The sequence below is a fragment of the Pan paniscus genome, chromosome 19, assembly GCF_029289425.2.
Source record: "Pan paniscus chromosome 19, NHGRI_mPanPan1-v2.0_pri, whole genome shotgun sequence".
NCBI classification, from domain to species: Eukaryota; Metazoa; Chordata; class Mammalia; order Primates; family Hominidae; genus Pan; species Pan paniscus.
This window is the reverse complement of record NC_073268.2, coordinates 90,987,693-91,011,149: the sequence shown is the minus strand read 5'-3', so window position 1 is coordinate 91,011,149 and position 23,457 is coordinate 90,987,693. Positions and strand designations below refer to the sequence as shown.

The window sequence follows — 23,457 nt, the reverse complement described above, 5'->3', positions numbered from 1 at the left end:
TTCCAGACATAGCTTGCAAAATGATGTTGTGGAAAAAGCGCAGCCTCATTTGGATGAGCTCCTTACTACCTGTGTGGCTTTGGGCAAGTAATTGCTTTAAGCCTCATTTTCCCCAAGTGTAAAATGGGGATAAAATAATACCTCAGAAGTAGCTATTAGAGATATCGTCATTGTCGTCTTGTTTTGATTTTTTTTCCCCCCGAGATGGAGTCTTGCTCTGTCGCCCAGGCTGGAGTGCAGTGGCGTGATCTCGGCTCATTGCAACCTTTGCCTCCCAGGTTTAAGCAATTCTGCTACTTCAGCCTCCAGAGTAGCTGGGATTACAGGCGTGCGCCACTACGCCCAGCTAATTTTTGTATTTTTAGTAGAGACGGGGTTTCACCACGTTGGCCAGGCTGGTCTCGAACTCCTGACCTCGTGATCCGCCTGCCTCGGCCTCCCAAAGTGTTGGGATTACAGGCGTTAGCCACCGCACCCGGCCTTGTTTTGATGATTAATCTGCCTCTATTACAGGCTTATTTGGCTGTACCCTGGCCGCTTCTTTCCTTATCCCTCTCCCTAGCTGCTAGCCATAAAGAGCAGGCTGTACTACTTATGTCCGCTGTGTCCGTCCATGACACAGAGTTGGCAAATACCAGACCCTCAGCACATTTGTTGAAATGGATGAATCTCAAAGGATTCTCTGGGAATCTGGTGGCTAGAGAGGGGTCGGGACCGCGAGGGACTCTTGCGCTCATCAAGGCGAGTAGCTGCTTTCCTGGAGTATGGAAACTGAGTCAGCGCCTCCCTCCCTCATAACCGAGGGCCTGCAGGACTGTCTGAACACGTGGGTTTGACAGGTCAGAAAAAGGGAGAACCAAGAGAGTGGATGCTCAAAAAACATGAATGGGAAAGACTGAGAAGGAGGAAAGTGGGATGGAGAGGGCCAGCTGAGACGTGGGCCAGGGGCCGGAGCGGGGATGAAGGGTGAGGACCGGGGCGGGGGACGAGCTGCGAGGAGGGTTTTGGGCCCTGGGGACTGCGTGGTAGCAGCGGAGGCGGGTACAATGCTCCGACGCAGAAGGAAGAGCGTCGAGGCTCCGGGTGGGACCTGAGAAGGCACCCGGCGTGCGGCGGCGCTGGGTTGGAACCGCGGACTCCGCGGGTCTTCGGCGGCGGGCGCGGCAGGTGCAGGAGGCGGAGCCACGCGGGGGCGGGGCCTGTCGGGGCGGGGCCGACGAGGGCCGGGGGCGGGGCGCGCCGCTTGTCTCCTGCGAGAGCCGCGGGGGCCGCGGAGCTGGAGCCGGAGCTGAAGCCGGAGCCGGGCTGGAGTCTGGGCGGGGGCCGGGCCGGAGCGGGCTCCAGAGACATGGGGTCGACCGACTCCAAGCTGAACTTCCGGAAGGCGGTGATCCAGCTCACCACCAAGACGCAGGTGCGCCACGGGGGCCCCGGCGTCCCCATCCACCTGCCGGGCTGGGGGCTGGGCAGGGCCGGGGGTACGCGAACTTGGCTCGCCGGGAGATGGGGGGACGGGCGGGCCCCGAGCGTAACGCCAAGGCCAGCGCCGGAACGGGACCCCGCGGCCTGTACCTGGAAGCTCCATCCCCTGGCCCTAGTCCCCCACCCTCAGCCTCCTCTCCTGGGAACACCCCTCTCCCCGAAGCCGCTGCTGCCACCTTAGGCTGACGTGTGCCTACTCCCCGAGCCGGCGACACAGCTGTCCGCCCCCTGTCCCGCCCCGCGGCGTCCCCAGCTTCGCATCTCCAGCCTCCCGCCGCCCCCACCCACCCATCCACCGTCCGCTCCCCTCCCTGCCCCTCATTGCCCGCGGGTCCTGGACGCACAGTCCCTGTTGACTCAATGCAAACAAAGCCTGGCTGGCGTCCGCCCGGGTCGGAGAAACAGCTGGTGTGCGCGGCAGCGGCCTCGCTGGGCCCTGGTCGATGCCCGTGGGCAGGGAAGGCCCAGGTCTTCCTGGGAACACGCAAAGAGTGGCGGGCAGCGAGGCAGCCTGGTGAGCGGCCCTGTCCCCAGGCCTACTGAGCACAGCTCCCAGCTGGGGACCTCTCCAGGGGCCTTCCCCGAGGCCCTGCGAGGGAAAGGCTGTTAGCCTGTGTGCTCTGTTCTCTGGCTCAGGGATGGGGACCGGCAGGATGGCCCTCAGTCAGCTGGTGAGGGGCCTAAGGACCCTCCAGTCTAGTCCATGCTCATAACTCTCCTGTGAGTCCACAAGTGGCCCAATAGCCACCTCCTTATACCACCTGGCCCCAGCAAGACTGCTTCTCTGCCCACCCCTTCTCTCCTGGCTTTTTGAATCAGGCCACCGTGGCCACAGAGATGCTCGGCCCTGACTCCCCAGGTCCCCCATTTTCAGGGGACACAGGACCTGCTGCCATCTGGGATCTTCCTCTTTCCTGGCCCCCCACCTCCTGCTCTCCAGGGCTCTCTCTTGCTGCTGGAGGTTAGAGTGGGATGGAGGAAGCCATCTCCCACAGCCAGCTGGTCACAGTTCCAGGGGCCAGACCTTGCTCCCTCACCCCTTTCCCCACCCTGGAAGGGTCAAATTTGCGGCAAATGCCCAGGGCCTCTGGAGAGTCCAACCCCGGCTGAAAGGCTCTTGATAGAAACCAGACCGCACTTCTCTCCATTCCCCACGGCTCCTGGGTCGTTCTGGAGCTTGGCTTTTTAGGATGGGGTTTTCGTTCTGTGGGTGGCAGGGAAGGTGGCAAGTGGGCTAGCCCCTCAGTGTAGGGCTGCAGGGAGAGGAGTGGGGAGGCAGGGAGGAAGGGAGGCTCCCATGTTTACCTGCCTGGGGAAGAAACACCTTGTTGGAGGATTGCACTGTGGGCTCGGCAGCTGGGGTCCTTTGCCAGGCCAGTGGGGCCAGCTCAGCAGAGTACCAAAGGCTCTGGAGTGGCCTAGATTCCTACCTGCTCAGGCCTTTTCCCCAAAATACTGTGTCCCTCTGTCTTTCCCTGGCTACAGCCCTATGATGGGCCACTTGAGATGGTGCTGTTCTGTTTCCCAGCTGAGGACACTGAGTAGGCTTGGAATAGAACCTGGATAGGCTGGAGATCAGACCAGCCTTCTGGAGAGCACTGGGTCCTATAGGCGGACGGGGGCCTGGGCTGCCCGGGGGGAGAGGACTTCAGCGGCTGAAGCCTTGGACTCTGCGTAAGTGACCTGACTTGGGTAGCTTGGGTGTGAGGATCAGAACTCAGATGATCATCACTGATCTTACCACTTGGAGTCCCCAAGGAGATTCAGGCCAGTTGTCCATAGGATGATATGTGGTTCCAGGCTCTTACAGGGTGTGGCTTGGGCAGTAGACAGGCAGAACTAGCCCCTTTTCCTGTGGCCTGGGCCTGTATCCCTGCTGCTCCACCTTCCTCGCCTTCCTGCCCTGCATCCTGTTTTCTTCCTGCCCCATGGTCCAGTCCTGGGTCAGGCCTGACCCTGGTCCTGAGAGCCAGCCGCTTTGGCTGTGTTTCCTGGTGCTTCCTCATAGTAGGTGGGGCTCTGGAAGGAGACAGTCCCAGACCTGGAACCCTCTCCCAGATCCCGCCTGTTTGGAATTCTCTGCTGCAGGCCAGATGAACCTGGCGGGTGCATATTTACATGTGTATACATGTATGTGCATGGGAATGCATGGTGACACAGTCCTCTAGAGCAGGCTTAGCAGGCTTGAGGACTAGGGGACCTTCCCCCTGCACACCCTGAGAGTCAAAAGATACAACTGCTCCCCCAGGTCTGAGTGGGGGTCTAGTCTGAGCAGGGGCCTGGAAAAGCTGGGTTAAGAATATCTGATTTTGGGCCGGGTGTGGTGGCTCATGCCTGTAATCCCAGCACTTTGGGAGGCCGAGGTGGGAGGATCACCTGAGGTCGGGAGTTTGAGACCAGCCTGACCGACATGGAGAAACCTCGTCTCTACTAAAAATACAAAAATTAGCCAGGCGTGGTGGCACATGCCTGTATTCCCAGCTACTCGGGAGGCTGAGGCAGGAGAATCGCTTGACCCCAGGATGCAGAGGTTGCGGTGAGCTGAGATCATGCTTCTAGCTTGGGCAACAAGAGTGAAACTCTGCCTCAAAAAAAAAAAAAAAAAAAAAAAAAAAAAGAAAAAAGAAAAATCTGATTTTGGCCAGGCGTGGTGGCTCATGGCTGTAATCCCAGCACTTTGGGAGGTGGAGGCAGGAGGATCGCTTGAGCCCAGGAGTTTGAGACCAGCCTGGGCAACACAGCAAGACCCTATCTCTAAAAAATAAAAAAAATTAGCTGGGCTGGGTGGGGTGCGCCTGTAGTCCCAGCCACTCAGGAGGCTGAGGCAGGAAGATCACTTGAGCCCAGGAGTTCAAGGTTACGGTGAGCTATGATTGTGCCACTGCACTCCAGTCTGGGCAACGGAGCAAGACCCTGACTCAAAAACAAACAAAAGAAAAAGAATAAGGGGAGAAGAATACCTGGATTTTTACCAGGGTAGCTCAGTTTCTGTGGCCCTAGCAGCAGCAGCCTGCCTACCTCCAGCAAAAACACTTCCTTCAAAGATCAGATATTGGCTAGGTGCGGTGGCTCACGCCTGTAATCCCAGCACTTTGGGAGGCTGAGGCGGGTGGATCACGAGGTCAGGAGATCGAGACCATCCCGGCTAACATGGTGAAACCCCATCTCTACTAAAAAATACAAAAAAATTAGCCGGGCGTCGTGGCAGGCGCCTGTAATCCCGGAGGCTGAGGCAGGAGAATGGCGTGAACCCGGGAGGCACAGCTTGCAGTAAGCCAAGATTGCACCACTGCACTCCAGCCTGGGCCACAGAGCAAGACTCGGTCTCAAAAAAGAAAAAAAAAAAAGATCAGATATTAGAAGCTTCCTTGGGCTGGGTGGAGGCCAACTGGGGTCATGGAGGCAGGCGCTGAGCCACGTTTCTCCCATTAGAAGCCTAAGGGGCCTCAGTGACCCTGACTAATGCCTGTAGCATCAGCTTGGCCTGGGCAGGTGGTCACCAAATCCGAATGTCCAAGCCACAGTGGGACCAGGAGAGGAGGCCCAAGCTGAGGAAACAGGGAGGCAAAGTCCTGTTCCTAAAGTTCAAGGCTGGGATCTCTCCTCTGCTTCCAGAATGGGCTAGTAAGTCTCTTTCTTCATTTTGGATTTAGTCCCCCGGTGACACTGCCTGATGAACTAGGTCAGAGGTCATGCCCGCTTGTGCTTAGTTTCTGCCCTTTGAAGGGGGTAGTAGCTACCTGGGAGGTGGGAAAAGTGTCAGGGATGGCGGCTTCCCAGAGGCACTCCCAGATGGCTCTGTGGGTTTCCTGGGATGTCCTTCCTTACCCCATCCTGGCTCCAGGCCACCCAGACTGGGGTGCCATGTCCCTGCGCTCCAGGGAGTGCCAGAGGGCTGTCCTGGCTGAGGGCCCAAGGGCCAGCAAACCCCAGCCCCAGGGCCCTCCTTTAGCCTTTGTTCCTCTCCCCCAGTGAAGAACTCGCTCTACCAGTTCTGGGACTGAGAGTCATGGCCACATGTTACCCTGCAGCTCCCTCGGGTGGGGTGGGGGTGTTTGCTCTGGGAGTGGGCTGGGGTATGCCTGGACCTTGGTGAGGCATGCGACCCCAACTCTGAGTTTGGAGAGTTCCACGGGTGCTCAGCCCTGCTCTGTGGCCAGGCTGAAGGGGTCCCCAGGACTGAGCGCAGCTTCAGTGGAACAAATATTGGCTGAATATCTGCCATATGCTTTACTGGCAAGGTCAGGGACTGATGGGGCTTCAAGGCACGTGCACCCAGACTGTGGAGGCAGGAACAACGCAGGGTGGGGGTGGGGTGGGGCTGGAGGTTCCCAGGTGGGAGCAAGCAAGCCTGGGGCTCTGGGAGGCTTCTTAGAAGAAGTAGCTTCAGAGACCAGAATTATTATTATTAAATATTTAGAGACAGGGTCTCACTCAGTCATGCATGCTGGAGTACAGTGGCACAATCACAGCTCACTGCAGCCTTGAACTCCTGGGCTCAAGTGATCTTCCTGCCTCAGCCTCCTGAGTAGCTGGGACTACAGGTGCGTGCCACTACAGGTGGCTAATTTTTTCTTTTTTTTTTGTAGAGATAGTCTCACTATGTTACCCAGGCTGGTCTCCAACTTCTGGGCTCAAGTGATCCTCCTGCTTCAGCCTCCCAGAGCTCTGGGATTACAGGTGTGAACCACTCTGTCACCGAGGCTGAAGTGCCATGGTACGATCCTGGTTCACTGCAGCTTCAACCTCCCTGGGCTTAGGCAGTCCTCCCACCTCAGCTTCCCAAGTAGCTGAGATGACAGGTGTGTGCCACCATGCCCAGCTAATTTTTTGATTTTTTTTGTAGAGATGGTATTTCGCCATGTTGTTCAGGCTGGTCTCAAACTCCTGGGCTCAAGCAATCCATCTGCCTCAGCCTCCCAAAGTGTTGGGATTACAGGTGTGAGCCACTGTGCTCAGCCATTATTATTATTATATTTTTTATTTTTTTGAGACGGAGTCTCACTCTGTCGCCCAGGCTGGAGTGCAGTGGTGCAATCTTGGCTCACTGCAACCTCCGCCTCCTGGGTTCAAGTGATTCTCCTGCCTCAGCCTCCCCCAGTAGCTGGGATTACAGGCATGTGCCACCATGCCCGGCTAATTTTTGTATTTTTAGTAAAGAGGGGTTTCACCATATTGGCCAGGCTGGTCTCAAACTCCTGACCTCGTGATCCACCCACCTCAGCCTCTCAAAGTGCTGGAATTACAGGCGTGAGCCACCGCGCCTGGCCTATTATTATTATTATTATTTTTGAAATGGAGTCTCGCTCTGTCACCCAGGCTGGAGTGCAGTGGCATGATCTTGGCTCACTGCAACCTTCACCTCCCGAGTTCAAGCGATTCTTCTGCCTCAGCCTCCTGAGTAGCTGGGACTACAGGCATGCACCACCACACCCAGCTAATTTTTGTATTTTTAGTAGAGACGGGGTTTCACCACATTGGCCAGGGTGGTCTCGAACCCCTGACCTTGTGATCCATCTGCCTTGGCCTCCCTAACTGCTGGGATTACAGGTGTGAGCCACCTCACCTGGCCATTATTACTTTTTTGAGACAGAGTCTTGCTCTGTTGCCCAGGCTTGAGTGCAGTGGTGCCATCACAGCTCACTGCAGCCTTGACCTTCTGGGCTTATGGGATCCTCCCACCTTAGCCTCCTTAGAGGTTGGGCAGGCCCACCTGGTGAATTTGTTTTTATTTTTTGTAGAGATAGGGTCTCTACAAAAGCCATGTTGCCCAGGCTGGTCTTGAACTCCTGAGCTCAAGCAGTTCTCCCACCTTGGCCTCCCAAAGTGCTGGGATTACAGACATGAGCCACCACGCCCGGCCCCAGAATTATTTTTAAATAAGATATATATTTTTTTCAGATGATAAGAGTAACATGTATGAAGTGCAGGCTTGTGGTGGTAGCAGGGACCTCAGGTTTTATTGGCCGTAGGATTTCAGAGAAGGAAAAAAGCTGTGTTGGAGAAAGCAGGAAGGTGTCTTGCAGGAAGTGACACTCAGAAGGAGCCGTAAAGGGATGGGCCCGAGGAGGTGCGCGTGCCTTGGACACTCTGGTCCCTTAACAGATGAACATTCAAAAGGAAAAAAATAGTAACATGTGCTCTTACAGAAAAACATAAAGAAAAATATAAAACCACCCAGAGAGAGAGTTGCTACTAACATTCTGGTTCATTTTCTTCTAGTCTTTTTTTTTTTTTTTTTTTTTTTTTGAGACAGAGTCTTGCTCTGTCACCCAGGCTGGAATGCAGTGGCGCGATCTCGGCTCACTGCGACCTCTGCCTCCTGGGTTCAAGCAATTCTCTGCCTCAGCCTCCTGAGTAGCTGGGATTACAGGCACCCGTCACCATGCCCAGCTAATTTTAGTGTTTTTAGTAGAGACGGGGTTTCACCATCTTGGCCAGGCTGGTCTTGAACTCCTGACCTTGTGATTCACCCGCCTCAGTCTCCCAAAGTGTTGGGATTACAGGCGTGAGCCACCTCACCCAGCCTCTTCTAGTCTTTTATTCATGTATAATTTAACATGAATTGTGAGCATCCTAGACGAAGTTTTATATCTTGTGTACTTTTTTTTTTTTTTTTGAGATGGGGTCTTGCTCTTGTTGCCCAGGCTGGAGTGCAGTGGCATGATCTTGGCTCACTGCAACCTCTGCCTCCTGGGTTCAAGTGATTCTCCAGCCTCAGCTTCCTGAGTAGCTGGGATTACAGGCGCCTGCCACCACGCCTGGCTAATTTTTGTATTTTTAGTAGAGACAGAGTTTCACCATGTTGGCCAGGCTGGTCTCGAACTCCTGATCAGGTGATCCACCCACCTCAGCCTCCCAAAGTGCTGGGATTACAGGCATGAGCCACTGTGCCTGGCTGGGCATGTGTGTTTTTAAGGCCTGTTGCCTCCGTGGGAATGGATTTTGGAATGCATTGTTGTGGGGAAAAGGGGAAGAGGGGAAGAGAGAACAGCTTGGGTGAAGGTCAAGAGAAGAGATGGCAGGGTGGAGTCCTGGAGTAGTAAATGCAGGTGTGTGTGTATGACATACACGTGTGTACGCATGTGTGTCTGTGTGCACGTGTGTAAGGCATGTTTCTGTGAGATCTTGGCTGAGTGCTGGGCTGAGGTTTGGACTTGTCCCAGCAGGCAGTGGGGAGCCCCTGAAGGGCTCTGGGTGAGGAAGCAGTGCCTGTGGCAGCGGTGCCGTGGTGCATGCAGGATGCCACCTCGGCGCACGCCTTGGCAGCAGCATAGAGGCAGGGTTGAAAGAGGTGGATTTGAAGTTGGCAGCCCTGGCGAGGGCAGCCTGAGCTGCAGCGCTGGAGGTGGGCGCTGAGAGGGGCGTGTTGGGGTCAGAGAGCCACAGAGGTGAATTCACCAGATGTGGCAGCTGTTTTGGGTATGCTGTGAGAGGGCAGAGCCGGAGGCCTGTGGCGGGCATCCTGGGTGACTGGAAACGGAGTACAAGTCACCTTTGTCTTCTTCCCATGGAGAGAGGGCATGGTCTTGACCTGGATCCCTGGGCATTTCACCTAATGGTGTGGCCTGGGGCTGTGCCCAGGTGGGGAGGTCAGCCTGCTTTGCCAGGGGAGGATGGTGACTTAACCAGGGTCACACACCTCCTCAGGGGTGGCGTTGGGCTTTGGCTGACTCTGTGCCTAGCTGACCCCTGACCATGCATGCCTGGTGTCTCCAGCCTGACTGTGCTGTCCAGGGGTTGTGGTGGCTGAAGGATGTCCCCCACCCATGTGGGACGGCTCTGGGACCCCAGCAGGTAGGGGGACTCTGGCTTCCCTCTCAGGGTCTCTCCTGGCCACAAGTTGGGCAAACTGCAGGCCCTCTGGCCAGGAGTTGTGTAACTCTGGACCCTTGGTCCCCCCACAGCCCGTGGAAGCCACCGATGATGCCTTTTGGGACCAGTTCTGGGCAGACACAGCCACCTCGGTGCAGGATGTGTTTGCACTGGTGCCGGCAGCAGAGATCCGGGCCGTGCGGGAAGAGTCACCCTCCAACTTGGCCACCCTGTGCTACAAGGTGAGGGCTGCCCAGTCCCTCCTGCTACTCTTCCACCCTCCCAGCCCACAGCAGGAGAAGGCAGGCGCATCCAGGGCCTCCCGCCCCACAGGGGCAGGCAGCCCTGTGGCCTCACTCAGCTCTTCCACTTCTCTCTGTGGTTCTCCTTGCTGGGCGGAGGGACCACGGCAGCCGTCATTTATGGGGGAGTCCTCCAGGCCACATCTGACTGAGCACCTTCCACAGATCAGTTCATTTAGCTCCCTCTGTGGGGTGGGTACTGCCAGGGTCGCCGGTTTACAGATAGGGAAACTGAGGCTGGGAGACTCACTTAGCAAGGCCTCAGCCATCCAGTGGCTAGCTGGGCCCTGGCTGTCCTGATGCTCCAAGCTGCTCTGGCCTGTGTCCCAGTCCCCCCAGGCTGGCCGACCCCAACTCCAGGTGGCTCCTCTGCCTGTGGCCCCACTGTCTCTCCTCTGTAGCCTGGGTGCCCACCCTGACCCTCCTCTGCAGCCTGGGTGCCCACCCTGACCCCAAGTGCCAGGGTCCTCTCCCCACCTTCCAGCCTGCCCTCTGCTCCTGCCTGCCCCCACAGGCCGTTGAGAAGCTGGTGCAGGGAGCTGAGAGTGGCTGCCACTCGGAGAAGGAGAAGCAGATCGTCCTGAACTGCAGCCGGCTGCTCACCCGCGTGCTGCCCTACATCTTTGAGGACCCCGACTGGAGGGGCTTCTTCTGGTCCACAGTGCCCGGGGCAGGGCGAGGAGGGGTCTGTGGGCCTGGCCAGGGCTGGGTGGGAGGCAGAGTTGGCGTCACAGGGAGAGCGCCCTTTAGGGCCGGCCATGCTCCTCCAAGCCTCTTCTGGGATTTGGGAAGTACAGGGGTGGGGCCAGTGGGTGCTGCTGAGGGATGGTGTTCAATGCCACCTCCTTGGGCCCTCAGTTCCCCTCCCATGGGGGTTTCTGTGCCCACAGTCCGGAGGAAGTAGGGTATGGAGAGAAGCTGAGAGCCAGGGGTCACTGGGCAGAGGTGGAGGCAGAGGAGCTGGGCCCTCTGAGGGCCGGAGAGGGACCACACTGTCCTCTCTCCCCCACACCACCTGCCCTGGGTTTATGTCCAGGTGAGGTGCTGAGGGATGCAACACAGCGATTCCTAGCAGGGCTGAGACTCTTGATGTTGGGGTCACCGCCTGGCCCCCTCCAGTCAGTAGGGGAGGTTCCCTCGCTGTTCCCGGCCCGGCTCCCTGCTGTGCCCCACTTCTGCCTTGGGAGGTTTGGGGCAACCAGGAGTCCACTTCCTGTCCCTTCATTCCTCTGCCCATGGGTGCCCGCCTGGGCTCAGCCCCTGTCCTCCACCACCCCCCAAGCCCTGGGCCACCTCTTCCTGGCCAGCTATCACTGAGGCAGCCTGTGGGTGCTGTGTCCCCAGCAGGGAGAAGAGGATGATGAGCATGCCAGGCCCCTGGCCGAGTCCCTGCTCCTGGCCATTGCTGACCTGCTCTTCTGCCCGGACTTCACGGTTCAGAGCCACCGGAGGAACACTGTGGTGAGTGTCCCCCAGCCCCCCACCCCCAGGCGGAGTAGGCTCTGGTCCTGGGTTGGGGCCGGGCCAATTGAAGTTCCCTTGGGCAGATTCCACTGGGGGCCAGGGGGGCTCCAGGAGAGCTGAGCTGCCTGGCACGTGTAGGCCTGGGTGGCAGCTGGTACAGCTGAGGGAAGCCAGCTGGGGCTGGCCCTGCCCGCTGCGTTCAGATGGCTGGGCACAGACACCCATTGTCTTTGCCTGCCCAGGGGTGCGGGGCTCAGACACAGGAGGGCTGGCCCTCTTGCTTCCTGTGGTGGCATGGACTTCACCTTGAGTCTTCTCTGCCCACCCCCAAACCCGGGGCACCCAATCCCCTGCCCCTCCCTCCCTCTCTCCCTGTCCCAAACTGGACTGAGCAAGTGAAAGAACCAGTCTGAGATGGAAGAAAAATGAGCTTTCAAGAGGCCTAAGAATATTCACTCCTGCTCTTGTGCATGAGGGCCAGGCCATTTTGAGGACCTGTCTTTAGGAGAACTGGCGGTCTCTGCCCCATGGGACTGTGTGAGGCTCGAGGTGGCCAGGTTCTGACCCAGGCTGCTGTTCACCTCTCGACCCCCTAACCTGGCTTCTTCCTGGCCTGTCCCCAGGACTCGGCGGAGGACGTTCACTCCCTGGACAGCTGTGAATACATCTGGGAGGCTGGTGTGGGCTTCGCTCACTCCCCCCAGCCTAACTACATCCACGATATGAACCGGTGAGCTTCGCCCAGGCCCGGAGCCCTCAATGCAGCTGGACCCCGGGCCGGGCCCCTGCACAGCTCAGAAAGAGCCCATGGGGTCTTCCCAGAAGACCGTCCTCACCTGTGACCCGACCTTGACCTTACAGGGGTCAACGGGAGTAACTTCCTTCCACGGACCTGGGCTGGGGCGCTGGGCTGGGTGGGCAGCACCTCCAAGAGGGGACTGGGATCCTAAGGTGCCCTCCCCCTTCCTCCTACAAGGATGGAGCTGCTGAAACTGCTGCTGACATGCTTCTCCGAGGCCATGTACCTGCCCCCAGCTCCGGAAAGTGGCAGCACCAACCCATGGGTTCAGTTCTTTTGTTCCACGGAGAACAGGTGAGGGCCCTTGGCCTTTCTGCGCTCTCTTCCCTCTTATTCCAGGCAATCCAGAGCTGCGTCCATTCGCCAGCTCTGGGTCTCGTTTGAGGGGAGGTGCTGCCCCCTGGTGGTGATGAACTTTAACTTACCAGCCACACCTCACACTAGCCCCGTCTCTCCTTGGAGTCCTCCACAGGACAGAATCTGGGGGCCCCTCAGTAATCCGTCCCTGGGTCCTCCATCAAGAGCCGCCTGTCCAGTAGAAATAGGATGCAAACCACGAGTGCAGTTTTAAAATTAAAAAAGTTAAAAAGTAAAATTGGGCCAGGCGCGGTGGCTCACACCTGTAATCCCAGCACTTTGGGAGGCCAACGTGGGCAGATTACCTGAGGTCAGGAGTTTGAGACCAGACTGGCCAACGTGGTGAAACCCTATCTCTACTAAAAATACAAAAATTAGCCAGGCTTGGTGGCGGGTGCCTGTAATCCCAGCTACTCGGGAGGCTGAGGCACGAGAATTGCTTGAACCCGGGAGGCGGAGGTTGCAGTGAGCCGAGATCGCACCACTGCGCTCCAGCCTGGGTGACAGAGTGAGACTCCGTTTCAAAAAAAAAAAAAATAAATACAATTAATTAATAATATATTTCATATAACCCAATATACCCCAAACTTTAGCATTTAACATGGAATCAGTATACAACATTACTGAGCTGTTTGACATCCCCCTTTTCATACTAAGTTTTCAAAATCCAGTGTGTATTTTGCACTTATAGCAGGTCTTGGTTCTGATCAGCCACATTCCAAGGGCTCAACAGCTCCTTGTGGCTTGAGGCTGCTGTGTGGGACTCTGCAGCTTGGAGACCGGGTCGGGGAGTGTGTGACAAATACCCCGAAGGGCAGGGAGGCCCAGCCCACATGGGGCACTCATGGACTGTGGGGGACACGTGAGCACGGGGTGGGGGGAGGGTGTCACACGTGCCACGTGGCAGGGTTCAGTATTTGAGCAGGTAGCTCCCACTGGGAGCTGTGTTGGCTGCATAGGGTCTGTGCCCGGCAGGTGGCGGTCGACCTCCACCTTCCAGACTCTGGTCCCTACATGACACACCTTATTCTTCAGGTTTCCTAGCCTTCTGTTCAACCTTCCACCCTACTCCAGAAGAGAAGGGAGCCAGGCGACCCCCTCCACCAGCTACAGTCCAAGGCTGGCCAGAGTTTTCTTTCTCACCAGCCTTATCAGGCAAACTGCCACCCTTTGTCCCTCACTTAACCTCTCTGGGTCTCAGCTTCCTCATCTGTAAGATGAGCAGCTTGAACCCTGACATCTCTTGAGTCTGAGTGGAGTCATTCTGTGGCTTGGGAGCTGGCTGGCTGAGCGTGGGCTCTGCTCCCTGAGGGGAAGCCCACCTTCTCCACGGGCCTCCATTCCCATCTCTGAGGACCCAAGGGAGGGTATCTGCCCCTTAAGACCCTAAGGGGTATGAATGTGTCCTAATCATGGCTCTGGGCTTCCCACACCCACTCTTTCCAAGCCACTCCCTGGCATGGTGCTAAAATGCTTGTTGAATGAGGCTGACCTTCCCACGTGGCCAGAGAGGTGTGGCCAGGGGGCTGGGCCCCAGTGCAGCCTCTGCAGCCTTGTCCCTCTCCTGCTGCAGACATGCCCTGCCCCTCTTCACCTCCCTCCTCAACACCGTCTGTGCCTATGACCCTGTGGGCTACGGGATCCCCTACAACCACCTGCTCTTCTCTGACTACCGGGAACCCCTGGTGGAGGAGGCTGCCCAGGTGCTCATTGTCACTTTGGACCACGACAGCGCCAGCAGTGCCAGCCCCACTGTGGACGGCACCACCACTGGCACAGCCATGGATGATGCCGATGTAAGGATGGGAGCATGGAAGGGACAGCTGCCGGGGCCACGGGTTGTGGGGAGGACGCCTGCTCACCAGGGGCTTCTCCTCTTGGCAGCCTCCAGGCCCTGAGAACCTGTTTGTGAACTACCTGTCCCGCATCCATCGTGAGGAGGCAAGTCCAGTCCCCACAGTGGCTTTGCAGGGTGCGGGGGGATGCAAGTGAGACAGGGATATGGGGGATCCTGACCCCTCCATGAAGGAACCATGCTCTCTGTGGGCTGGGGCCACCCTAGGTGAAATAGTGGCAGGACTGTGAGGGTTTCAAGATGCAGGAAGGGCTGATGGCCTCACCTGGGTAGAGGTAACTGGGAAGGCTTCTAGGAGGAGGTGGCTGATGTCATTTCAGAGGTGGTGGGGACAAAAGGGGAATGACAGTGGACAAGGGCTTCAGGCCAAGCAGTCCCAGTTCATGTGTCTTGTGATCTTGGTGGGAAGGTGCTTGAACTCCCAGAGTTCTAACTTCTGCAGCTAAAACACAGGACCCTAGCTGCCTTCTCACCCCAGCTAGTGGCAGGCCTCAGTAAATGACAGAACAGTGGAATGCTCCTTGAGTTGTGATGGGGTGATGGGGGAGTATTTTGGGGAGGGGTAGAAGGATGGAACCTGCCAACCATGAGTCCAAGGTGGGCAGGGACAAGGTTGAGGGTGTGCATGTGTGGGAGTTCACTGAGAGCAGCAGCCTTGCTCAAGGGGCGCACAGCCCAAGGACAGAGAGTCTGCAGTCTAGTGGAGGGGCCAGGCCTGTCCACAGCTATGAGGGACTCCGCTTCCTGAGGCATCGCCCCAGGACAGCTATGGGTGATAGCATCTGGGCCCTCTGGCTCTGGAGGTGGGATCTGGCTCTGGGGGATGGAGTGGGGCATTTGTTGGGGGCCTGGGCTGGGAAACTGGAGCTGCAGGGATTGGGCTGGACAGGCCCCCTGCTCTGCCCTCGCCCCCAGGACTTCCAGTTCATCCTCAAGGGTATAGCCCGGCTGCTGTCCAACCCCCTGCTCCAGACCTACCTGCCTAACTCCACCAAGAAGATCCAGTTCCACCAGGAGCTGCTAGTTCTCTTCTGGAAGCTCTGCGACTTCAACAAGGTGGGCCAGCCTCGAGGGGCCCTGCAGGGAGATGGAGAGCAGCTGCCCCAATAGCCCGGGGGCAGGGACAGTGTCAGACTGAGGGGGGTGGGGCAGAGCTGCCTCTCCCTTGAACTCAGCCCACTTGGCCCCTCCCCGCACCCCTAGAAATTCCTCTTCTTCGTGCTGAAGAGCAGCGACGTCCTAGACATCCTTGTCCCCATCCTCTTCTTCCTCAACGATGCCCGGGCCGATCAGTGTAAGACCAGGGTGGGGGTGGGATGCTGGGGGCTTTCCTGGCGGCGAGGTGGAGGGCTGGCTATCTGCCCTGACTCCCAGGAGCTCAGGCCTGGCACTCTGACCTCCTAGGAGGGGGGCCTCCAAAATGGTCACTGCCTGGGCCCCTCCTTCCCCCTCCCACCCGAGTGACCCCTCCCACGCCACCTGCCGCAGCTCGGGTGGGCCTGATGCACATTGGCGTCTTCATCTTGCTGCTTCTGAGCGGGGAGCGGAACTTCGGGGTGCGGCTGAACAAGCCCTACTCAATCCGCGTGCCCATGGACATCCCAGTCTTCACAGGGACCCACGCCGACCTGCTCATTGTGGTGAGGGGGTGCGGTGTGGTGCGGCCGGGCCCAGGAGGTGCAGGGGCGGTGTCCTCTTGGCTGAGTCTGGAGGCAGCGGGGACCCCACGGTGCCCCTGTCCCTCCTGGCACAGGTGTTCCACAAGATCATCACCAGCGGGCACCAGCGGCTGCAGCCCCTCTTCGACTGCCTGCTCACCATCGTGGTCAACGGTAGGGGCCCGGAGCTTGCACTCCCCGCACTCACCACCAGGTGGTGTCAGGCCACAGGCCAACCTGCCACTTGCTCCAGGTTTCAAGCCCCTCCAGCCCACAGAAAGAACGCAAGCTTGTGTACCCTTCATAGTAGCCACATTAAAAAAAAAAAGGGTGACAACAATTTAATAATATGTTTTATCTATCATCATCTCAACATGTAGCCGATATGAAAATTACTAATGAGATATTTAATATTCCCTTCTCACACTCAGTCTTGTCGCCCAGGCTGGAGTGCAGTGGCACCATCTCAGCTCACTGCAACCTCCGCCCCTTGGGTTCAAGCAATTCTCATGCCTCAGCCTCCTGAGTAGGTGGGATTATAGGCGTGTGCCACCACACCTGGCTAATTTTTGTATCTTTAGTAGAGACGGGGTTTTGCCATGTTGTCCAGGCTGGTCTCGAACTCCTGACCTCAGATGATATGCCCACCTCAGCCTCCCAAAGTGCTGGGATTACAGGCATGAGCCACTGCATCTGGCCTTAAAAAAAAAAAAAAAAAATTTAACAATTTTTTTGACATCTGAAGGAGGTTAGCCCAGTTTATGGGAGCCACTGGTAGTCCGATAACATTTTTACTTTATTTATTTATTTATTTATTTTATTTTATTTTATTTTTTATTTTTAAGACAGAGTCTCACTCTCTGTTGCTCAGGCTGGAGTGCAGTGGCACAATCTCCATTCACTGCAACCTCCCAGGTTCAAGTGATCCTCATGCCTCAGCCTCCCAAGTAGCTGGGATCACAGCATGTGCCACCACAACTGGCTAATTTTTTTTTTTTTTTTTTGTATTTTTAGTAGAGACAGAGTTTTGCCATGTTGGCCAGGCTGGTCTTGAAGTCCTGGCCTCAAGCAATCTGCCTGCCTTGGCCTCCCAAAGCGCTGGGGTTACAGGTGTGAACCACCACACCCGGCCATATTTCATTTTATTTCTAATTATAGTGATGGGATCTCACTATGTTTCCCAGGCTTGTCCTGAACTCCTGAGCTCAAATGATCCTCCTGCCTCAGCCTCCCAAAGTGCTGAGATTATATAGGCGTGAGCCACTGTGTCTGGCCTCTTGTGTGTTTCATATGTGCAGCACACGTGTTAGGACTAGCTGTGTTTCAAGCACGAAATGGCCACACGTGGCTGATGTCCACTGTGTTGGGCAGTGCAGGTTTGGACATTTGGAGTCACACAGTATGGGGATGTGGAGGCCCCACCCTTTCTGCCTTTGTCCTCCCTGTCCAGCCCCTATCCCCACCCAGCAAGGACTGCACACAGCTGCTGGGGAGAGGAAGCAGAAGGAGCCAGGCTCCCTGGGGTTCAGGACCTAGCAAGGCAGGTGGCCATGGGCTGGGGCAAAATGCCTTCAGTGTGAACATCTTTTGGAGAGGATGGTCGTGGCTAGGGGTGGCTGGTCTGTCTGTGGTCTGGTTTAGACTGCAGGGTGGGTAGTGTGCGGTGGTAGAGGCCTCTAGCTGGGCTGTGAGCTTTGGGGTCAGGACTGTCCCTTCCCCTCCTGGTTCACTCTCTGGCTCCATCTCACAAATCTTAACTGAGCTGGTTCCGAGAACACGCTTGTGACCAAGACAGCCCTGGTCCCTGCCCTGTGGAGCCCTCAGCCTAGTGAGGGAAAATGACACAAGACAAGGAAGTGTTCAGATCAGCATGGAACTTCAGTCTGGGTGTGCCCCCAGGGTTGGGTCCCAAAATACACCTCTAGTGACATGGCAGCTTGACGTTCTAGAAAGATTTAAAGTCTTGAGTTTGTATCCCTGCCCGATCATTTCATTACTGGGGAACTTGGGCCAAGTTTACAACCTTCTCTGAGCCTCAGTTTCCATGTCTGTAAAATGGGGATGATCTTGTCTGTGTCCTGCCTCCCTCGTGGTATGGGGGGGACTGGCATGGGTGGGATGTGTATGGCTTTATAAGCAGGACAGCTGTCTTCATGGTCGAGGGATGAGGGTGGGGCCTAACTGCCTCCCAGGACTCTGCACACAGTATGGCCAGTGTGGACTCAGCCTCTTAGGGCCTTGGTCGTCCTGGCTCTCTAGGGGGCAGGGAGGGATTGAGAGCAGGAGCCTGTTGTTCCACCCCGGCCCAGGATGTGCAGGGATGGCTTGGGTGGGGGCCACAGGAGTGAGCTGACCCCTCCCTTACAGTGTCCCCCTACCTCAAGAGCCTGTCCATGGTGACCGCCAACAAGTTGCTGCACCTGCTGGAGGCCTTCTCCACCACCTGGTTCCTCTTCTCTGCCGCCCAGAACCACCACCTGGTCTTCTTCCTCCTGGAGGTCTTCAACAACATCATCCAGTACCAGTTTGATGGTGAGGCACCAGCCTGAGGCCCTGGTGATCAGGGTGGCCAGCGGGCCTACTTCCTATGTAAGGAGGGCACAGCCCAGGAGGTGGCCTCTGGGAGGTGCTGGCCTGCTTGCCTTCTGCCCCCAGTTCATTCATTCAGTGTACATTTATTGAGCATCTACAGTGTACCTGGGTGCAGGGGACGCAGTGGGGAACAAAGCTTTGCTTCTTGCCCTGTGGAGCTCATAGCTGGGGATGGAGGCAGGGAAGGAGGCTTCAAACAGATGATGGACATCTGATTTTTTTTTTTTTTTCTGACGGCGTCTCACTCTGTCGCCCAGGCTGGAGTGCAGTGGTGCGATCTTGGCTCGCTGCAACCTCCGTCTCCCAGGTTCATGCAATTCTACTGCCTCGGCCTCCCAAGTAGCTGGGATTACAGGTGCCCCCCACCATACCTAGCTAATTTTTTGTATTTTTAATAGAGACAAGCAATCTGCCTGCCTCGGCCTCCCAAAGTGCTGGGATAATAGGCATGAGCCACCACATCTGGCCTGAAATGTGATAAAAGAGAAGTACAGAGTAGTAAGACCCTGAAGGGTATCTTAGCAGCCCGTCTGCCCAGTGTCACAGACATCCGGCTGCCTGCTGTCACTTCAAGCCTTGCCACTCGTTAGCCCTGTGACCGGGGCACGTCACTTGACCTCTCTGAGCCTCAGTTCCCTCATCTGTAAGGTGCTCATAACAATGGTTCTAAGGGTCCTGGTCTCAGAAGGTGTTGGGAAAATGGGGCAAAATAACCCCCAGAAGGCACTTAGCACAGTGCCTGGCAACTTAAAAATGATCAGTTTCTATTATTGCTATTTCCAAAGTTGGACAAATTTGCAGTGATCTCTGAGGGAGAAATAGGGGTAAGGTGGGGCAAGAGACAGCACGTGCAAAGGCCCTGGGGTAGGATGTGGAACTGAAAGTGAAGAGTATGGCATAAGGCAGGACCAGAGATGGGGACTGGGGCCTGAGAGCCAGGAGAAGTCAGCGTTGGGGGATGGACGGATCCTCTGTGACTTCTCCTGGCCACCTTGCTCAAGGGGAGGCGGGAAGAGAGTCAGAATATTTAACAACTGGCCTGACGTGGATGCTGCCATGCTGGGGCCTGCACTTTTTGCCAGGTGTTAGCTGTTTAGTGGTGGGTTGTGGCGGGAACTCAAAGGCACTGGGGCGGGGGTGTCGTGAGGTGCTCAGGCCTGACATTCTGGGATAGCCATAGTGGGCACACACAGCCAGTGCCAGCCCTGCCCCAGCACCCTCTCTTGGGCTCCCTGTACCATCTCCAACCCCTTGGGCAGACACCCTCCTGTCCTCCAAACTCCCCCTTCCAGGAAGCCCACCCAGATTGGACGGGGGGAGCTGGAGGGGGCCTCCCTGAGGTGAGGCATGCTCCCTGCCCACAGGCAACTCCAACCTGGTCTACGCCATCATCCGCAAGCGCAGCATCTTCCACCAGCTGGCCAACCTGCCCACGGACCCGCCCACCATTCACAAGGCCCTGCAGCGGCGCCGGCGGACACCCGAGCCCTTGTCTCGCACCGGCTCCCAGGAGGGCACCTCCATGGAGGGCTCCCGCCCCGCTGCCCCTGCAGAGCCAGGCACCCTTAAGACCAGTCTGGTGGCTACTCCAGGTCTGATGCTAGTGGATGGGACAGGAGTGTGGATACTGGTGTGGCTGGGGGAGGGACATGGTCTCGGGGTGTCACCCCCATCTCTGGCAAAGAGCATGGCTTATGTATGGAAGCCGAGGGGATGGGGCTGGGCAACAGGGATGGGGGGAGGGTACTGGATGGGCTTAGCCTATGTAGCTTGGTGTTGGGGGCAGAGCCTCAGGGCAAGTGTAGACTCTGGAGGGATGGGCACAGGAGAGGGCGTTACAGTGATCAGACACTGCCTCTAGAGCCGGTGGAGGTTCCAGAGGGAAGCAGGAGTAAAACAAATAAAAATAAAAAATAAAGTGGGTGGAGGAAGGGCTAGAAGGGTCACTGTGGCAGGGTGTCCTCACTCCCACCTGTGCCCTGCCCAGGCATTGACAAGCTGACCGAGAAGTCCCAGGTGTCAGAGGATGGCACCTTGCGGTCCCTGGAACCTGAGCCCCAGCAGAGCTTGGAGGATGGCAGCCCAGCCAAGGGGGTGGGTGACTGGGACTCCTGGAGCCTGGCGTGGCTGGCCCTTCCCTTCCTCCCTGGTCTCTGCAGTGGGGGCTGGGCCGGGGCACTCTGGGGTCACCTGCAGCAGAGGGGCAGTTACCCAGTGCCCAGGGCATTAGGGTCAGCGCTGCTGACTCCCTTGGGGGTGGGGGCCTTTCACAGACCCCTCCCTTGTTTACTGGTTCCGGTGAAGCCCTTGGCCTTCAGACTTCTCATCCCTCCGCCTTATCTGAGCTGGCCTTTACCCGGCCTGCCCTGTCAGCTGCTGGCCTTAAACCTGTCACTAGGTTGGGCTGGGCCTAGGGCCTGGGGCAAAGGCTGCTGGGCTGGGCCTTCCCCTTTGTGGGATTTCCAGCTGCCAGTGGAGAGGGCTCATTGCCCCCCACTCCACCCCTCACCCACCGCCACCATCCCTCACCCCTGTTCCTTTCTGGGGGCCAGGAGCCCAGCCAGGCGTGGAGGGAGCAGCGGCGACCGTCCACCTCATCAGTCAGTGGACAGTGGAGCCCAGCGCCAGAGTGGGTGAGGAGGGACCCTGTGCCAGGCGAGCGGGGGCTGGGGTTTGGGCAGATGGTACTGAGGCGGGAGCTGGGTTGGGGCTCCTTGGCCCAGGGAAGCTCAGTGAAGATGGCAAGGTGTCCGAATCAAAGGACCCTAGCATAGAAGCCTGACTCTGGGTCGGTCCTTCCGGCTGGTGACATCCCACGTGTTCAGCCTCTCTGGCTCGGTTGCTTCCTCTGTCTACACTGTTGCCAGAGTCCCCAGCAGGATTAAGCTCCAGGTGCCCACAGTGCTCTCTTCCTTAATAAATCACTCTTTCCGACTTCCTCCCCTGAATCTCATCCCCACGCCCTGTGTCTCCTGAGATCACGCCAGTTGCGCTGGGACAGGGATAATTACCGTCCCTGCCTGACCACGCTGTTGTGAGGGCTAAAGGTGACAGTCTCCCGAGAGGCACGTGGCACAGCTCTGGCTTAACGCGGGGCCATGGCGCTTGCCATCAATAAGGATTAACTGTTCCCAGGTCCTGCTTGGTGCCAGGCTCATGCTGCAAGGAGCAGGGGTACTTTCTGCCTTGGGGAGCCTGTGGTTCTGGGTCAGGGTCAGGCTTGCCCCGCAGCCTCCGGGGGCTGCTTTCTCAGCCCCAGGAACCCCGTCCCTCGCCAGGTCCTCTCCTGGAAGTCGAAGCTGCCGCTGCAGACCATCATGAGGCTGCTGCAGGTGCTGGTTCCGCAGGTGGAGAAGATCTGCATCGACAAGTGAGTCGGGCGCCGGCAGGGCCGGGGGTTGTGGGCGGGGCCGGGGTTGTGGGCGGGGCCCGGGGTTGTGGGCGGGGCCGGTGGTGTGGGCAGGTGGGCTCTGGGCGGGGCCAGCCTAGGCTTAGGTAGGCGTGTGATGGGAAACATGGGTCTTGGGTGGCCAGGGTGAGCCCCGTGCTCCCCTGGACCACGTGAGTGTGCTGGAGATACCCCTCTCCCCGCAGGGGCCTGACGGATGAGTCTGAGATCCTGCGGTTCCTGCAGCATGGCACCCTGGTGGGGCTGCTGCCCGTGCCCCACCCCATCCTCATCCGCAAGTACCAGGCCAACTCGGGCACTGCCATGTGGTTCCGCACCTACATGTGGGGCGTCATCTATCTGAGGTGGGCCCCGGGGGGTGGGGTGGTGTCCGCCTGAGAGCCTGCCCAGCAGGGCTCAACAGGGACCTCAGCTCTGGGCCCCACCACCCATGGTGGACTTCATGTCAAGACACTCAACTAAGGCAGCCTTGCCTGGTTGACGGTGGCACCCGCTGCCCAGGGTGGGACATCGGGATGGAAAGGGTTGGCTTGGCCATTCCTGCTGCCCAGTTCCTCCTGGTGCCTTGTCTGCAAGGTGCCCCAGCACCTGGGTAACCCCCCATTTCCTCCACAGGAATGTGGACCCCCCTGTCTGGTACGACACCGACGTGAAGCTGTTTGAGATACAGCGGGTGTGAGGATGAAGCCGGCGAGGGGCTCAGTCTAGGGGAAGGCAGGGCCCTGGTCCCTGAGGCTTCCCCCATCCACCATTCTGAGCTTTAAATTACCACGATCAGGGCCTGGAACAGGCAGAGTGGCCCTGAGTGTCAGGCCCTAGAGACCCCTCTGGCCAGGACAATGTGGACCGGCTCAGATCCCCCTCAACCCCTCGGCTGGACTCACAGGAGCCCCATCTCCGGGGGCTATGCCCCCACCAGAGACCACTGCCCCCAACACTCGGACTCCCCCTTTAAGACCTGGCTCAGTGCTGGCCCCTCAGTGCCCACCCACTCCTGTGCTACCCAGCCCCAGAGGCAGAAGCCACTGGGTCACTGTGCCCTAAGGGGTTTGACCAGGGAACCACGGGCTGGGCTGTCCCTTGAGGTGCCTGGGCAGGGTAAGGGGGTGCTTCCAGCCTCCTAACCCAAAGCCAGCTGTTCCAGGCTCCAGGGGAAAAAGGTGTGGCCAGGCTGCTCCTCGAGGAGGCTGGGAGCTGGCCGACTGCAAAAGCCAGACTGGGGCACCTCCCGTATCCTTGGGGCATGGTGTGGGGTGGTGAGGGTCTCCTGCTATATTCTTCTGGGTCCGTGGAAATAGCCTGGCTCCCTCTTACCCAGTAATGAGGGGCAGGGAAGGGAACTGGGAGGCAGCCGTTTAGTCCTCCCTGCCCTGCCCACTGCCTGGATGGGGCGATGCCACCCCTCATCCTTCACCCAGCTCTGGCCTCTGGGTCCCACCCCCAGCCCCCATGTCAGAACAATCTTTGCTCTGTACAATCGGCCTCTTTACAATAAAACCTCCTGCTCCGCATTCTGACTCTGTGGTTGAGGCGAGGGGCCAGGTGTGGCTCTTGTCTTTAGGGGAGCTGGGGACTCTGCACCCCAGAGGGCCCCCAGTGCATGACTGGGAACCAGCATTTGTTATTTTCTTGGGTGGGAAAGCAGGATCAGACCCTGTCACCTAGGGTTTGGGCCCCTGGGCTGTTGCTGCCCAGAGAAAGAGCCCACAGGAGAGGCCATGGGG

At 57.8% G+C, this 23,457-nt stretch overlaps 1 protein-coding gene across 3 annotated transcripts; it reads left to right on the top strand.

The window, feature by feature from the left end:
- Positions 1-1,231: 1,231 nt before the first annotated feature.
- HID1 (HID1 domain containing) lies at positions 1,232-23,244 on the top strand. Of its 3 annotated transcripts, none has more exons than XM_034942856.3 (19): positions 1,232-1,414; positions 9,390-9,539; positions 10,114-10,284; positions 10,944-11,060; positions 11,687-11,793; positions 12,040-12,156; positions 13,793-14,015; positions 14,104-14,160; positions 14,990-15,130; positions 15,278-15,368; positions 15,563-15,714; positions 15,828-15,906; positions 18,100-18,264; positions 19,689-19,916; positions 20,312-20,418; positions 20,877-20,957; positions 21,603-21,694; positions 21,919-22,007; positions 22,349-23,244. In XM_034942856.3, the coding sequence occupies exons 1-19, from the start codon at positions 1,349-1,351 to the stop codon at positions 22,384-22,386; spliced, it is 2,271 nt and encodes a 756-aa protein (XP_034798747.1). In that variant the 5' UTR covers positions 1,232-1,348; the 3' UTR covers positions 22,387-23,244. The 3 variants fall into 3 exon arrangements, with proteins under 3 accessions (XP_034798747.1, XP_008964138.1, XP_003813365.1); XM_008965890.4 differs by having other exon boundaries at positions 1,233-1,414; positions 10,947-11,060; positions 21,919-22,077; XM_003813317.5 differs by having other exon boundaries at positions 1,233-1,414; positions 21,919-22,077.
- Positions 23,245-23,457: the final 213 nt, after the last annotated feature.

What these genes read in the sequence shown, in the direction of transcription:
- HID1 (XM_003813317.5), top strand. Translation starts at nt 1,349, where the DNA reads ATGGGGTCGACCGACTCCAAGCTGAACTTCCGGAAGGCGGTGATCCAG. An exon ending in ACGCCGACCTGCTCATTGTG is followed by an intron (nt 15,715 to 15,827) that starts GTGAGGGGGTGC and finishes CTCCTGGCACAG; the next exon opens with GTGTTCCACAAGATCATCAC. An exon ending in ATGGCAGCCCAGCCAAGGGG is followed by an intron (nt 20,419 to 20,876) that starts GTGGGTGACTGG and finishes TCTGGGGGCCAG; the next exon opens with GAGCCCAGCCAGGCGTGGAG.